Raw genomic sequence first — 16030 nt, 5'->3', positions numbered from 1 at the left:
GGGTCCATGTCGATCCACTTGTGCGCTGGCACATGTACCTCGGGATAGGGCACCGGGGGGCTCGTTGAGATGACCAGGGCAATACAAAATCTCGTTATTGTAGTGGAGAGCTCGATCCTCCACCTCAAGATTTTATTATTTTTGATTTTGCCCACTGTGTTGTTGAACATTGTGGTAGTATGACTAGGGGTATTACAGTACCTGGAAGTGTGAGCTGCCATTGGTGCAGAGGACTCGCTGCTCATTGGCCCAGGTATGTCATGTGCCTCTCAGCCGATTGGCTGAGAAGTAGGTAGCTCCGCGTACGAGGCGGGTTATAAGAACCCGTGTTCCCCGGCAGTCTGCCATTCTTCTGTATGTCTGCTGCCGGGTACACTTCTTGTGTATTAAAGCCTATCGTTCGGAATTTATCCACGTTTAGTGTCCATTGATTGTGCATCAGTTTAATCAGCAAGATTTTAAAGGATGGAGCTTCGCATCAAATTCCTCCGAACCACAAAACTCCTTAATCTGACCTATAACAAGGATAAATGCATGTTTAGCACTGGCCGTCTAGCCATCCTCGGCTACGTAGTGCATAACAGAGTGATAGGCCCCGAACGCATGCGCCCCCTGATGGAGCTCCCTCTCCCCCACTCCCTCAAAGCCCTCAAGCGCTGTCTGGGTTTCTTTTCATATTACGCCCAGTGGGTCCCCAATTACGCCGACAAAGCCCACCCACTCATCCAGTCCACTTCCTTTCCCCTGTCGATGGAGGCCCGCCAGGCCTTTAGCCGCATCAAAGCAGATATTGCAAAGGCCACGATAGCGACGTGTCTGATGTAGCTCTGGTAGCCACCCTCAACCAAGCGGGCAGACCCGTGGCCTTCTTCTCCCGTACCCTCCACGCTTCCGAAATCCGCCATTCCTCGGTTGAGAAGGAAGCACAGGCCATAGTAGAAGCTGTGCGACATTGGAGGCACTATCTGGCCAGCAGGAGGTTCACCCTCCTCACAGACCAACGGTCAGTGGCTTTCATGTTCGACAATGCACAGAGGGGCAAGATAAAGAACGATAAAATCTTGCGGTGGAGGATTGAACTGTCCACCTATAAGTATGACATCTTGTATCGTCCTGGGAAGCTGAACGAGCCTCTCGATGCCCTGTCCCGCGGCACCTGTGCCAACGCACAAGTGGACCGCCTCCGAACCCTCCACGCGGACCTCTGCCACCCGGGGGTCACCCGCTTTTTCCATTTTATAGTGCAAGCCGCACTTCTACCGCCCCGAACAAGCGCATCTGATAAAGGTTTCCCGCCCCTTTGAACGCCTCAGCATGGACTTCAAAGGTCCCCTCCCCTCTAACAACCGCAACACGTACTTCCTCAATGTGATTGACGAGTACTCCCGCTTCCCCTTCGCCATCCCCTGCCCTGACATGACCATGACCACCATTATCAAAGCCCTACACACCACTTTCTCCCTGTTCGGGTTCCCCGCTTACATCCATAGCGATAGGGGGTCCTTATTTATGAGTGACGAGCTGCGTCAATTCCTGCTCAGGAGGGGCATCGCCTCCAGCAGGACGACCAGTTACAACCCCCGGGGTAACGGACAGGTGGAGAGGGAGAACGGTGCGGTCTGGAAGACCGTCCTGCTGGCCCTACAGTCCAGAAATCTCCCAGTCTCCCACTGGCAAGAGGTCCTCCCAGACGCCCTCCACTCAATCCGGTCACTCCTCTGTACCGGCACTAACCAAACGCCTCACGAACGTCGTCTTGTTTTTCCCAGGAAATTTTCCTCAGGGACCCCGCTCCCGACCTGGCTGGCTACCCCCCGGGCCCATCCTGCTCCGGAAGCATGTGCGGGTGCACAAGTCAGACCCGTTGGTCGAGAGGGTCCTGCTGCTCCACGCGAACCCGCAGTCTGCGTATGTGGAGTATCCCGACGGCCGACAGGACACGGTCTCCCTACAGGACCTGGCACCCGCCGGATCCCGGCCACCCCCCCCCCCCCCCGGCACCCGCACCCCCACCCCCCAACCCCTCCCCCCAATCCCGAACTGCCCCCGGCAGGCGCCCCATCCTCGGCCCCACCGACACTTACACACCCGCGCGGGACGACCCTCCCCCCGGCCTGGCCCCCGCTAGCTCCGACCAGGGGTACGGACACAAGAACAGGATCATCGCTCCCGGAGTCACGGACGACCACCGCTCCAACGTCGCCGGCACAGCTACGCAGGTCGAACAGGACGTCCAAGGCACCCATCGGCTGATCGAGTCTATGTGACCTGCGGATGGACTCTTGTTTTCCTTATCTGTTCTCCATTGTCTTTCCCCCCACCAGTTTTTTACACACTGTACATAGTTTTGTTTGCATTTTGCACATAATTGCAGGCCAGTGGGCAGCCATCAATGTAATGGTGCGACCTAACATCTCTAGCCATACTACCAGTCTCTCACGTACTCACAGAACACGCCCCCCCCTCCATATCCGCGTTCCCCGTACCCCCCCCCCCCCCCCCCCCCCCCCCCGGTTCCTTTTTCAACAGGGGGTGAATGTGGTAGTATGACTAGGGGTATTATGGTACCTGGGAGTGTGAGCTGCCATTGATGCAGAGGACTCGCTGCCCATTGACCCACGTATGTCATCGGCTGAGAAGTAGGTAGCTCCGCCTACGAGGCGGGGTATAAGAACCCGTGTACCACGGCAGTCTGCCATTCTTCTGTACGTCTGCTGCCGGGTACATAGAACATAGAACATAGAACAGTACAGCACAGAACAGACCCTTCGGCCCTCAATGTTGTGCCGAGCCATGATCACCCTACTCAAACCCACGTATCCACCCTATACCTGTAACCCAACAACCCCCCACTTAACCTTACTTTTTTAGGATACTATGGGCAATTTAGCATGGCCAATCCACCTAACCCGCACATCTTTGGACTGTGGGAGGAAACCGGAGCACCCGGAGGAAACCCACGCACACAGGGGGAGGACGTGCAGACTCCACACAGACAGTGACCCAGCCGGGAATCGAACCTGGGACCCTGGAGCTGTGAAGCATTTATGCTAACCACCATGCTACCCTGCTGCCCAGTAAATGGACATGAAACGTGGATAAAGTCCGAACGATAGGTCCGAACATGAAGGCTACCGACCGTTGGTCAGTGAGGAGAGTGAATCCCCTGCCGGCCAGGTAATTCCTCCGATGCCGCACAGCTTCAACGATGCCTTGGGCTTCCTTCTCAACGGAGGAGTGCTGAATCTCGGAGGCATGGAGGGTACGGGAAAAGAATGCCACGGGCCTGCCTGCCTGCCTGGTTGAGGGTCGCGGCCGAGCGACGTCTGATACATCGCTCTCAACATTGAAGGGGGGAGTTTCGTCAACTGCGTGCATCGCGGCTTTGGCGATGTCGGCCTTGATGTGGTTGAAGGCCTGGTGAGCCTCAACCATCAGGGGGAAAATGGTGGACTGAATGAGTGGGTGGGCCTTGTCCGTATAGTTAGGGACCCATTGGGCATAGTACGAGAGAACCCCAGGCATTGTTTGAGGGCTTTGGGGCAGAGGGGGAGTTCCATGATGGGGCGCATGTGATCGGGTTCGGGCCCTAGAACCCCATTTTGAACCCCATAGCCGAGGATGGCTAATCGGTTAGTTCTGAGCACTGACTTCTCCTTGCTGTAGGTTAGGTTGAGGAGTTTGCCGGTGTGGAGGAATTTGGAAAGGTTGGCGTTGTGGTCCTGCTGGTCGTGGCCGCAGATGGTGACATTATCCAGGTACGGGAAGGTGGCCCGCAGTCCGTACCGGTCAACCATTCGGTCCATCTCCCGTTGGAAGACCGAGACCCCGTTAGTGATGCTGAATGGAACCCTGAGGAAGTGGTAAAGGCGGCCGTCCACTTCAAACGCTGTGTATGGACGGTCCGCCTTGAAATGGGGAGCTGGTGGTCGGCAGATTTCAGGTCCACTGTCGAGAAGACCCGGTACTGTGCAATCTGATTGACCATATCAGATATGCGTGGGAGGGGGTACGCGTCGAGCTGCATGTACCAATTGATGGTCTGTCTGTAGACAACGACCATCCTGTTTTTCTCCACAGTTTTCGCAACTACCACTTGGGCTCTCCAGGGGCTGTTGCTGGCCTCAATAATACCCTCTGTAGCAGCCGCTGGACCTCAGACCTGATGAAGGTCCTGTCCTGGGCGCTGTACCGTCGGCTCCTGGTGGCGACGGGTTTGCAATCCGGGGTGAGGTTCGCAAACAGGGAAGGTGGATCGACCTTGAGGGTCTTGAGGCCGCATACAGTAAGGGGTGGTAGGGGTCCGCCAAATTTCAGGGTTAGGCTCTGGAGGTTGCACTGGAAGTCCAGGCCGAGTAGCAGAGTATGGCAGTGCAGAGGTTGGGGAGGATGTAGAGGCGGAAGCCGCTGAAATCTACGCCCTGGATGGTGAGGGTTGCAGTGCAGTATCCCCGGATCGCCACAGAGTGGGATGCGGAGGCCAGGGAGATTCTTTGGTTGGTGGGGTGGACCGTGATGGAGCAGCACCTTACCGTATTGGGGTGGATGAAGCTCTCAGTGCTCCCGGAGTCCAGAAGCCATGATGTCTTGTGCCCATTGACCCTTCACTGTCATCGACGCGGTCACGAGGTTGTGCGGTCGAGACTGGTCGATCATGATGGAGGCGAGACGCGGCTGTTCTTGGAAGGCCCCTGGCTGGACGGCGGCGGCTGCAGGCGATGAGTGGCCCGGTGAGGTGCCCGACGAGTAGGGGTCCTGGGGCGGGGAAGATGGGGGCGCACGTGGCGGGCAGCATTAAAGATGGCGGCGCACACGGGTCGCACGTGGGGGGGTGCAGGGACAATAGCGGCGATCGAGCTTGCCTGGCACACAGCAGCGAAATGTCCTTTCTCCCCGCAGGCTTTGCAGAGGACGCTCTGTGCCGGGCAGCGTTGTTGGGGGTGTTTTATCTGTCCGCAGAAGTAGCACTTGGGTCCCCTGGGGTTGGTTGGCTACCGCGCGGTGCAGGTCTGGGGTTGGCTGGGGGCAGTCGCTGGTGGGGTCCACGATGGGGTGTTCGCTGGCAGGGTCCATGATGGGGTGTTCGCTGGTGGGATCCATGATGCCCAGGAGGGATGAGCCGTGTGGTCGGAGGCGTACACCTGTACATTGCGGGAGGTGACTGTGAGTGAGATTGCGAGTTTCTTGGTCGCCGCAAGGTCGAGGGGAGCCCCTTTCTAAGAGGCGCTGGCGGATGTAAGCTGACCCTATGCCTGTAACGAAAGCGTCTCTAATTAGAAATTCAGAATGTTCCACGGCCGAAACGCTATCGCAGTCCCTCGCCAGGACGTGCAGAAATCTTCCACAGACTCACCGGGGAGTTGATGCCGCGTGGACACGAGGTGCCTGGCGTAGGTTTTGTTGGTCTGCTGAGTGTAGTTCTCCTTCAGGAACGCCATGGCCTCAGCGTAGGTAGGTGCGTCCCGGATGAGGGGAAAGATATCGGAGTTCAGCCGCGTGTACAGGCGCTGGAGCTTCTGTGCCTCTGAGGGTGGTTCAGTCGCAGATCCAGTGTCGGCTTCAAAGCAGCTAGCCAATGTGCGAAGGCCGACTTGGCGTTGTCTGCTTGAGGGTGCAGCTGCAGGTGATCAGGCTTGATGTGGAGATCCATCATTTTAAAATCTGTACGTAATAAATTGATGCACTATCAATTACAACGAGACGAGAGTAGAGAGTAATCGAGGCTTTATTACGCAGAGATGTGGAGCCTCCCGCAGTTGCTGCTGAAATGGCTGCAGCTCGGTGGGCACACACATTTATACTCCGCCTACTGGGCGGAGCCAGCAGGCAGGGATCTACCCCCGTACCTGTAGTACACGAGCCTTACTGTAATACACTTCAATTGCGATATATACAATACAACAGTGGTGACTACCACACTGAGGGAGTGCCGCACTGTCAGAGAGTCAGTACGGAGGGAGTGCCGCACTGTCAGAGGGTCAGTACTGAGGGAGTGCCGCACTGTCAGAGGGTCAGTACTGACGGAGTGCTGCACTGTCAGAGGGTCAGTACTGAGGGAGTGCCGCACTGTCAGAGGGTCAGTACTGAGGGAGTGCTGCACTGTCAGAGGGTCAGTACTGAGGGAGTGCCGAACTGTCAGAGGGTCAGTACTGAGGGAGTGCCGCACTGTCAGAGCGTCAGTACTGAGGGAGTGCCGCACTGTCAGAGGGTCAGTACTGACGGAGTGCTGCACTGTCAGAGGGTCAGTACTGAGGGAGTGCCGCACTGTCAGAGGGTCAGTACTGAGGGAGTGCTGCACTGTCAGAGGGTCAGTACTGAGGGAGTGCCGCACTGTCAGAGGGTCAGTACTGAGGGAGTGCCGCACTGTCAGAGCGTCAGTACTGAGGGAGTGCCGCACTGTCAGAGGGTCAGTACTGAGGGAATGCTGCACTGTCAGAGGGTCAGTACTGAGGGAGTGCCGCACTGTCAGAGGGTCAGTACTGAGGGAGTGCCGCACTGTCAGAGGGTCAGTACTGAGGGAGTGCCGCACTGTCAGAGGGTCAGTGCTGAGGGAGTGCTGCACTGTCAGAGGGTCAGTACTGAGGGAGTGCTGCACTGTCAGAGGGTGAGTACTGAGGGAATGCTGCACTGTCAGAGGGTCAGTACTGAGGGAGTGCCGCACTGTCAGAGGGTCAGTACTGAGGGAGTGCCGCACTGTCAGAGGATCAGTACTGAGGGTGTGCCGCACTGTCAGAGGGTCAGTGCTGAGGGAGTGCCGCACTGTCAGAGGGTCAGTACTGAGGGAATGCTGCACTGTCAGAGGGTCAGTACTGAGGGAGTGCCGCACTGTCAGAGGGTCAGTACTGAGGGAGTGCCGCACTGTCAGAGGGTCAGTACTGAGGGAGTGCCGCACTGTCAGAGGGTCATTGCTGAGGGAGTGCTGCACTGTCAGAGGGTCAGTACTGAGGGAGTGCCGCACTGTCAGAGGGTCAGTACTGAGGGAGTGCCGCACTGTCAGAGGGTCAGTGCTGCGGGAGTGCTGCACTGTCAGAGGGTCAGTGCTGCGGGAGTGCTGCACTGTCACTGAGGAAATGATTTTTTGTGTCAGTTTGCTTCTGAGTTTGAACACTCACTGCAGGCTAGCAGCAATGCCGAGACTATCAGGGCATCTTCCTGTGGAGCATCATGGGAAAAGTATTTACCCATGTTGTCCTCTTTAGACTGTAGGTCCCTGCTGTACACATCGAGCCGGAATCCCAGTGTGATTTCAGAACTGGAAGATGTACTTTGGACCTTATCTTCTCAGTCCCGCAGCTAGATGAGAGATGCCATGAGCAAAGAAGACAACTATGAATTGCCTTCGTCGATGTCACCAAGGCATTTGACCATGTGAGCAGAGGCGGTTTATTGAAGCTGCTGGGCAAATTTGGGGCCTGCCGAAGGTGTTCAATGTGAGCTCTTCTTTGCTGCTGTGAGGAGCCTTCAGCTCAAGAACACAGGGTGTCTACTGACATGCCACAACTGAGGGAAAGCTGTTCAACCTTGCTCACCAGAGATCCAAGATGGATTAGGAGGAGTAGGACATTCGGCCGGCCCAGCCTGCTCCGCCTTTCGATAAGGTGATGCTTGATCAGATTGTGGCCTCAACTCCACGTTCTACCAATCCCCAATAACCTCTGACCCCCATTGTTAGTCAAGAGTCCATCTTCCTCTGCCTGACAAATATTCACTGACTCTGCCTCCACAACTGTCTGGTGAAGAGTTCCAAAAATTCACAATCCCCTGAAAAAAACTATTTATTCTCAACTCCGTCTGCAATGTGACTCCCCTTATTTGTAAATTGTGTTCCCAAGTGCCTCGCCAAGTCCCCTCAGGATCTTATGGGCGAGATTCTCTGTTGCCCGACGGCGATTTATTAATTAGCGAATGGGCGGAGAATCCCTTTGTACGACTGAATCGGGGCGGGACCTGTTTTCGGATGCTCCTCCCCCTTCAAAATGGAGTCAGCAGGGAGCACGCCATTGGAACGGCCTCAGGATATCACCTGAAGGCCCTCCCTCGATACTCCGCCCCCGATGGGCCGAGTTCCAGGCCCGCGCCGTTGACGTGTCGGGAACCCGGTGACGTGGCTGCGACTGTGTCCAGCGGCTGCCAACAGTCAGCCGGGAGCCATGCTGCTGGCCGGGAGGGGGGGGGGGGGGGGGGGGGGGGGTGCTTTGGCGAGAGCTGGAGGAGATGGTGGGGAGTGAAGAGGGGGTGTTTGGGGGGGTCACTATCTGGCAGGCGGGGTCCGTGCGCAGCCGGTGCCATGTTGTACGTGCTACAGCTGCAGGTGGTCACCCTGTGCATGGGCGGCCACGGACCCGGCAATGCTCCAGGCGTTCATATCGGGAAGGCCGTGCGTTTTCCGTGGCGCGGCTGGGAGCCCCTCACTGGTCGGAGGATCGGAGCTCGAGCAGCGATGATTTTTCCCACATAAAACGCCACGGATCCTCCGGACATAGCCTGGAAATCAGAGAATCTAGACCCTTATGTTTCAATAAGATCAACTTCGAAACTCCAATGGGACAATCCCAGCCTCTCCAAACTTCCTCATAGGATAAACGCCCAATCTCAGGAATCTGGCGAGTCAACTGTTATAACCTGAATGAGACCTGCAGGGTAGAAGCAATTAGCCACCCCATGAGTCAGGTGGTGTACAGCACCCCCTCCGCTGAGGGGCAGGGAGAGTATGGACACTATAATAATCTGTAATATAAAGTCGGCCGGTTTGGGTACCGACACAACAGACCCGACTGGGATCTGGAGACTATCGAACATACTAAACTTCAGAATGACGCGACTGTGGTCACCAATTGAACCTTCTCTGAACTGCTTCAATGCATTCACACCATTTCTTACAAAAGAAAATCAAACTGTACAACTTATCCAGATATGTTCTCACCAATGTCCTGTACAAATGTAGCAAAACATTTATATTCCATTCACATTGCAACAAACACCAACATTCCATTCTGAAGCACTTGTTGGACTAACTCTTTGCGATTCATGCACCAGGACACCCAGATCCCTCTGTACCTCAGAGTTCTGCAATCTCTCAACATTTGGATAATTTGCTGCTTTTCTATTTTTCCCACAAAAATAGACAAGTTCACATTTTCTCACATTATACTTCATCCACGCCCTTAACCTGCAATGTCCCGTTGCAGACGCCTTTTGTCCTCTTCACAACTTATGTTTATACCTATTGTCAGAAAAGTGAGCATCCACACACCCTCCCCCTTCACCCAAGTCATTGATGTGAATGGGAAACAGTTGAAGCCCCGACACTGATCCCTGAGGCACCCCACTCGTCACATTCTGCCAACTCAAAAAAGACACCTTTACCCCTATTCACTGCTTCCTGTTGGCCACGCAATCCTCTATCCTTGCTAAAATGTTATCCCATGCCATGAGCTCTCATTTTGAGTCGTAACCTTTGACTGGCCACCTTGTCAAAAACCTACTTGAAATCTAAGTACAGCCGGTGCATAAATTAATGGATGTTCCTCTTTTTATGATGTAAAACTCTGTAACTTTATGACACAAGTACAGATTCCCCTTTATTTATCTTCCTCAATTAACTCCAATAAATTCGTCAAAAATGATTTCCATTTCACGAAACCATGTTGACTCTGCCTGATTGCATTGAGATCTTCCATGTGCACCGCTGTAACCCCAGTAATAGATTCTGGCATTCTCCCTGTGATAGATGTTAAGCTGACTGATCTGTAGTTTCCTGCTCTTTGCCTCCTTCCTTTCTTCAATTGAGGAGTCAAATCCACTATTTTCTCATCTGATGGTACCTTTCCAGAATCTAGCAAATTTGAGAAAATTCTACGAAGTAACTGAGATACTCATCTCAGTAACTGGGGTGTTGGGAAAAGATCAACTTAATACGAGGTAGGTCCATTCAAAAGTCTGATGGCAGTAGGGAAGAAGCTGTTCTTGAGTCGGTTGGTACGTGACCTCAAACTTTGGTAACTTTTTCCTGACGGAAGAAGGTGGAAGAGAGTATGTCCGGGGTGCGTGGGGTCCTTAATTATGCTGGCTGCCTTTCCGATGCAGTGGGAATTATAGATAGAGTCAATGGATGGGAGGCTGGTTTGCGTGATGGACGGGGCTACATTCACGGCCTTTTGTAGTTTCCTGCGGTCTTGGGCAGAGCAGGATCCATACCAAGCTGTGATACAACCAGAAAGAATGCTTTCTATGGTGCATCTGTAAAAGTTGGTGAAAGTTGTAGCTGACATGCCAAATTTCCTTAGTATTCTGAGAAAGAGTCGTTGGTGGGCTTTCTTTTTTTATATCTAAATTTAGAGTACCCAATTCATTTTTTTCCAATTAAGGGGCAATTTAGCGTGTTCAATCCACCTACCCTGCACATCTTTGGGTTGTGAGGGTGAAACCCACGCAAACACGGGGAGAATGTGCAAACTCCACACCGACAGTGTCCCAGAGATGGAATGGAACCTGGGACCTCGGCGCCGTGAGGCAACAGGGCTAACCCACTGCGCCACCGTGCTGCCCTTGGTGGGCTTTCTTAACTATATTGTCGGCATGGGGGGACCAAGACAAGGTGAAGCTCGAGGTTGTGGATAGTTTCACATATCTAGGCTCCACAATCACCAGCAATCTGTCACTTGATGCTGAAATCAACACAGATCAGACACCTGCAGCTGCTCTGTCCAAGTTGAGTAAGATAATTTGGAACAACAGCAACCTCACTAAGAACACCAAAGTGTGAGTCTACCAAACCTGTGTCCTCAGCCGACTCCTCTCCAGTGGTGAAACCTGGAGCACATACACAAGGCTGGACAGTTTCCACCTTCTCCGCCTCAGACATATCATTGACATCTCTTGGCAGGACAAGGTCACCAACTCAGAGGTCCTGGAGCAAGCTAATTCCATCAGTATAAACTCATTGCTAAGCCAACAATATCTGTGCAAACTAAGCCACGTTCATCAAATGGATGATGGCCATTACCCACAAACCTTTCTGTACAGTGAGATGGCCATTGGGTCACAACCTGCTGAGCATCCGTACCTTTTCTATAAAGACACTCGCAAGTGAGATGTGAAGATGATAGACATTAATACTGGCAATTGTAAGACAGGCGCTGATGGCTGCGACCTCTGGAGGTTGACTGTTTGGAAGGACACTGGAAGAGACGAACAGAAACAAAAAGCTCAGTTGGCCAAGAACAGGGTCAGAGAACACAGGGGCCAGTGAATTGTTATCTGTCTCAGCCACTGTATTCCCCTGCAGTCAAGGCAGCAGAGACTGACAAGCCAGAGTGAGGCTTGGTAGCACAGTGGTTAGCACTGTTTCTTCACAGCACCAGGGTCCCGGGTTCGATTCCCGGCTGGGTCACTGTATGTGCGGAGTCTGCACGTTCTCCCCGTGTCTGCGTGGGTTTCCTCCGGGTGCTCCGGTTTCCTCCCACAGTCCAAGGATGTGCAGATTAGGTAGATTGGCCGTGCTAAATTGCCCTTAGTGACCAAAAAAAAGGTTAGGTGGGGTTACTGGGTTACGGGGGAGAGTGGAGATATGGCCTTAAGTGGGGTGCTCTTTCCAAGGGCCTGTGCAGACTCGATGGGCCGAATGGCCTCCTTCTGCACTGTAAATTCGATGATTCGATGATTCTGTGAGTCACACCAACAATGGTCACCATCACGGCACAAACTATGGTCGTCCGAGATGGAAGGCGGTCACAGCCTGGTCTCTCGGGAAACATAAAAACTCCGCATTCACTATTTTGAAGGAGATGAGGTGAGTGCATCCCAGTGTCCTAGGGACAATATTTAATCCTGAAGAGAATGGGCCGGATTCTCCGGTTCCTCAGCCGTGTGTTCCTTGGCCGCGCGCCGTTTACTGGCAGCGGGATCGTATATTCCCGCCTCTTGCCAATGGAATTTCCCGTTGTAGCTACCTGTTGCCGCCAGGAAACCGGGCGGGGGTGCACTGCTGGTGGGTACAGAGCATTTCAACAGGAAGAGAATTCCGGACGTTATCTTTATTCCCATGATGCTTTGTTGTGAGCGAATTGGCTGCCACTTCCCCACATTTCACTGAAGCTAGGAATTATAATTTTAAGATAATTGACAAAAGAAACAGGCGGAAGAAGAAAATAACTTTTTTCCCCAGCGAGTTGTTGTGATCTGGAAGGTGCTGTCTGAAAGGGCGGTGGAAGCAGATTCAATAATAACTTTCAAAAGGGATATTGGATAAATACTGGAAAAGGAAACGTTTTCAGGGCTATGGGGAAAGTGCGGCGCTAATGGGACTAACTCAAAAAGCCATCCCAGCCACGATGGACCGAATGGCCTCCTGTCATGCTGTACGAATCGACGATCCGATAAAAGGTGTTATATAAATTCTAGTTATTTCTTTAACTTTAGGTTGATCCTTGTCATAATTGTGCCTGTGATAGATTTAAAATCAATATTATTTTGGAAATCCCCTTTCTCTTGCAGATGGTTCCTACGTTTCAGTTCCATCGCCACTTGGGAAGATCAAAAGCATGACAAAAGGTGAGAAGGTGCACGTTTAAATGAGACACGTTTCAATATTGAGACCTCTGCATACAAAACGTAAGGATTCGATGGCAGGGTGTTCAGAGACAGAAATAATGTGTCTACCAGTTGCATTTGTCAGAGATTAATAACAAACAGGAAGATTGCTTCAAGGATGAGATTAACACAGACAGCAATGTAATTCATTACTCGGCTCAGTCCTCAGTAAACGACACCAGGGCCATAAGACATAGGAGCAGAATTAGGCCACTCCGCCCATCCAGTCCGCCCTGCCATTCAATCATGGCTGATATTTTCTCATCCCCATTCTCCTGCCATCTCTCCATAACCCCTGATCGCCTTATTAATCGCGAACCTATCTATCTCTGTCTTGAAGACACTCAGTGAATTGGCCTCCACAGGCTTCTGACTGGGAGTCGCACAACCTGGATGGTCAAAGCATGGCTGACAAATGAAATTAAAATCGCTTATTGTCACGAGTAGGCTTCCAATGAAGTTACTGTGAAAAGCCCCCAGTCACCACATTCCGGCGCCTGTTCGGGGAGGCTGGTACGGGAATTGAACCGTGCTGCTGGCCTGCCCTGGTCTGCTCTCAAAGCCAGCGATTTAGCCCAGTGTGCTAACCAGCCCCTACTGCCCCCTGTTAGCCTCAATATGTGAGGGGACAGGGGAAATCGCAACCAAGGATCTCAGGCCCAATGCCCAACCAGTGACCCTTTCTGTAAGGGTTGGGTGGGCTCACCTGTGACACCACGTGTTTCCGAACAGGCGAGCATACGGGTTTGGAGCAGGACTGGGTCATGCCATTCGATCCAGGCCCAGTCTGTCCAACTTATCCCGATAAGGCAAACCCCTTCCCAGTTACCAATCAAGTAACTGAACAGCTTCTGATGCAATTCTATCCTTAAACAAGGAGACCAAATCTGCACACAGGACTCCTGCAGACACATTGGCTGGAATTCTCCGAATGTTGGGATTCTATTTTCCTGCCGGGAGCGCACTCCCCCCTCCGGGTTTCCCAGTGGCGTGGGGAGCGGTTTCAATGGGAACCCATTGACAAGTGGCGGGAATAGAGAATCTCTCCGCCAGCAAATGGCGTGCCGGAGAGAAACACGCAGCTGGGAGAAGGGAGAATCCCGCCCACTGTCTCACACAGGGATCAGGAAAAGAAAATGGCGGGGTCCATAAAGGTGGCAATATCTTTCAGAGAAGGGAAACGACTAAACAAGAAATGTAATAAATACTTCCTGGTTTCATTGTAGCGCGATATAACAGATTTCCTCTATTTTTCCTCCACAATGTGCCTCTATATCGACCGTGCAGGTTAATTGGGAACTAGCAGCAGCTCAAACAATATGGACTAAATCATCCTTTTCTATCTCTCTTCAATGCTCTCAGCACTCCTCCTTCGGTTCAGATCACTGGGCAGCTCCCAAATCTGATCACTCCACCATTCATGGGCATGCCTACAGCTGCCTCACCTCCAAGTTCTGAAATTCCCTCCTGAAGCTCTCTAACTTTCTACCCTCTCGCACATGCTCTACGCCAGAGATTAAACTACCCGTTATTTCACCATCACCGAGTCTAATAGCCCCTGACGTGGCCCGGTGTTAAACGGTGTTTGATGTCACCCCTGTGAAGTGCCCTGGGTTGTTTTTGCTACATTATAGGTGTTATGTAGATGCAAGATGTTGATGAATTCTTGGCAGCTCTGTGCTGACTCAGTCTCTCTCTGTTCACCCCCTGCTTGCCGCCCCACAACGCAGAGAAAGCCGATGTTCTACTTCTGCGAGCTGGACTACCTTCTCATTTCCACCTCCAGCTGTCGGACATCGAGTTCCACGAAATCATTGGATCAGGTAAAAATAGAAAAGCTCCTGATGCAATCGAGATGCCAAGTTCCGGAAAGTGTCAAATAATCACAAACTGTCTATCTCTAATGTGTCTGAAATCATTTAGGTTCGTTTGGCAAAGTTTACAAAGGGAGATGCAGAAACAAAATTGTCGCCATTAAAAGGTAAAATCATAATGGTAACATATAATAATAATCTTTATTGTCACAAGTAGGCTTACATTAACACTGCAATGAAGTTACTGTGAAAAGCCCCTAGTTGCCACATTCAGGCTCCTGTTCGGGTACACAGAGGGAGAATTCAGAATGTCCAAATGACCGAACAGCACGTCTTTCGGGGCTTGTGGGAGGAAACCGGAGCACCCGGAGGAAACCCACGCAGACACGGGAATAACGTGCAGACTCCACACAGACAGTGACCCGAGCCGGGAATCGAACATTGGGACCCTGGAGCTGTGACATTTGGTGCATTTATAGATTATTGACAAATGAAATGAAAATGAAAATCGCTTAGTGTCACAAGTAGGCTTCAATGAAGTTACTGTGAAAAGCCCCTAGTCGCCACATTCCGGCACCTGTTCGGGGAGGCTGGTACGGGAATCGAACTGTGCTGCTGGCCTGCCTTGGTCTGCTTTAAAAGCCAGTGATTTAGCCCTGACCTGCTGTGGGAGGGGGTGGTCCGTAGGTCACTGGGTCTTAAGGGGACAGTGCCCCAGTTATAAGGGGCTTCTGTTGGATGCGACCCCTCACCTTTCCACCATGAATTGGAGGAGGGGCAGTTTCCCACTCAAGGCCTTGCTCACCCCACCATGAAATTGATCCAAGTTTTGGGGCGGGCAGGAACCCGGAGAGAATTCTCTTTGTGGAATTTAACAATTCCTCCTCCCCCGCCTGCCCCAGAACCCACCCGGGTGGAACATTAAGGTCTTCCCTCAGTGAGGGCCACACAACGATATCACAGAGAGCACCTTGCCTCTGATTATTGAGGTACTCAAAATATATCAAATGTTCACAGCTGATGGCTACTTGATGCTGGTCAGTGTACTTTACATTTTTATTACATATCTTCACATTTTTCATCAATTAGATATCGAGCGAACACGTTCTGCTCCAAGTCTGATGTGGACATGTTTTGCCGCGAGGTTTCCATCCTCTGCCGTCTCAACCACCCCTGCGTTATTCAGTTTGTCGGAGCTTGCCTGGATGACCCCAGTCAGTTCGCCATCGTGACCCAGTTCATCTCGGGAGGATCCTTGTTCTCCCTCTTACATGAACAGAAGAGGTACACTTTCCAGTAACTAACATTCTGCTGCTTTTGTTTTCACGTAATCCTACATTGCAGAAGGTGGCCATTCGGTCCATTGTGTGCGTTCTGGTTCTTTGAACGAGCTATCCACTTGTCCCACTCCTCCGCCTCTTTCCCTGGAGCTCTCTAAACCTTTCACCTTTGAGTATTTGCCCAACTCCCTTTTAAAAGTTATTATTGAATCTGCTTCCACCGCCCTGTCAGGCAGCACCTTCCAGATCACAACAACTCGCTGGGTAAAAAACATTCTCCTCATCTCCCCCTCTGCTTCTTTTACCCATTCTCTTCAATCTGTGTCCCTCTGGTTACCCTCCCTC

General features: G+C 52.3%; 1 protein-coding gene across 1 annotated transcript in view; it reads left to right on the top strand.

Annotated features, from left to right (window-relative positions):
• Nucleotides 1-16030, top strand: part of tnni3k (TNNI3 interacting kinase) — a 202386-nt gene that overhangs the window by 50273 nt on the left and 136083 nt on the right. The window contains exons 13-16 of the mRNA XM_038793593.1: nt 12496-12552; nt 14322-14414; nt 14515-14572; nt 15495-15689. Coding sequence (XP_038649521.1) covers nt 12496-12552; nt 14322-14414; nt 14515-14572; nt 15495-15689 — 403 coding nt within the window. The remainder of the gene's footprint in view (nt 1-12495; nt 12553-14321; nt 14415-14514; nt 14573-15494; nt 15690-16030) is intronic.

The sequence above is a fragment of the Scyliorhinus canicula genome, chromosome 4 (assembly GCF_902713615.1).
Source record: "Scyliorhinus canicula chromosome 4, sScyCan1.1, whole genome shotgun sequence".
Lineage (NCBI taxonomy): Eukaryota > Metazoa > Chordata > Chondrichthyes > Carcharhiniformes > Scyliorhinidae > Scyliorhinus > Scyliorhinus canicula.
Note: the sequence above shows the minus strand (reverse complement) of the source record. Positions and strands in the feature narration are given on the sequence as shown.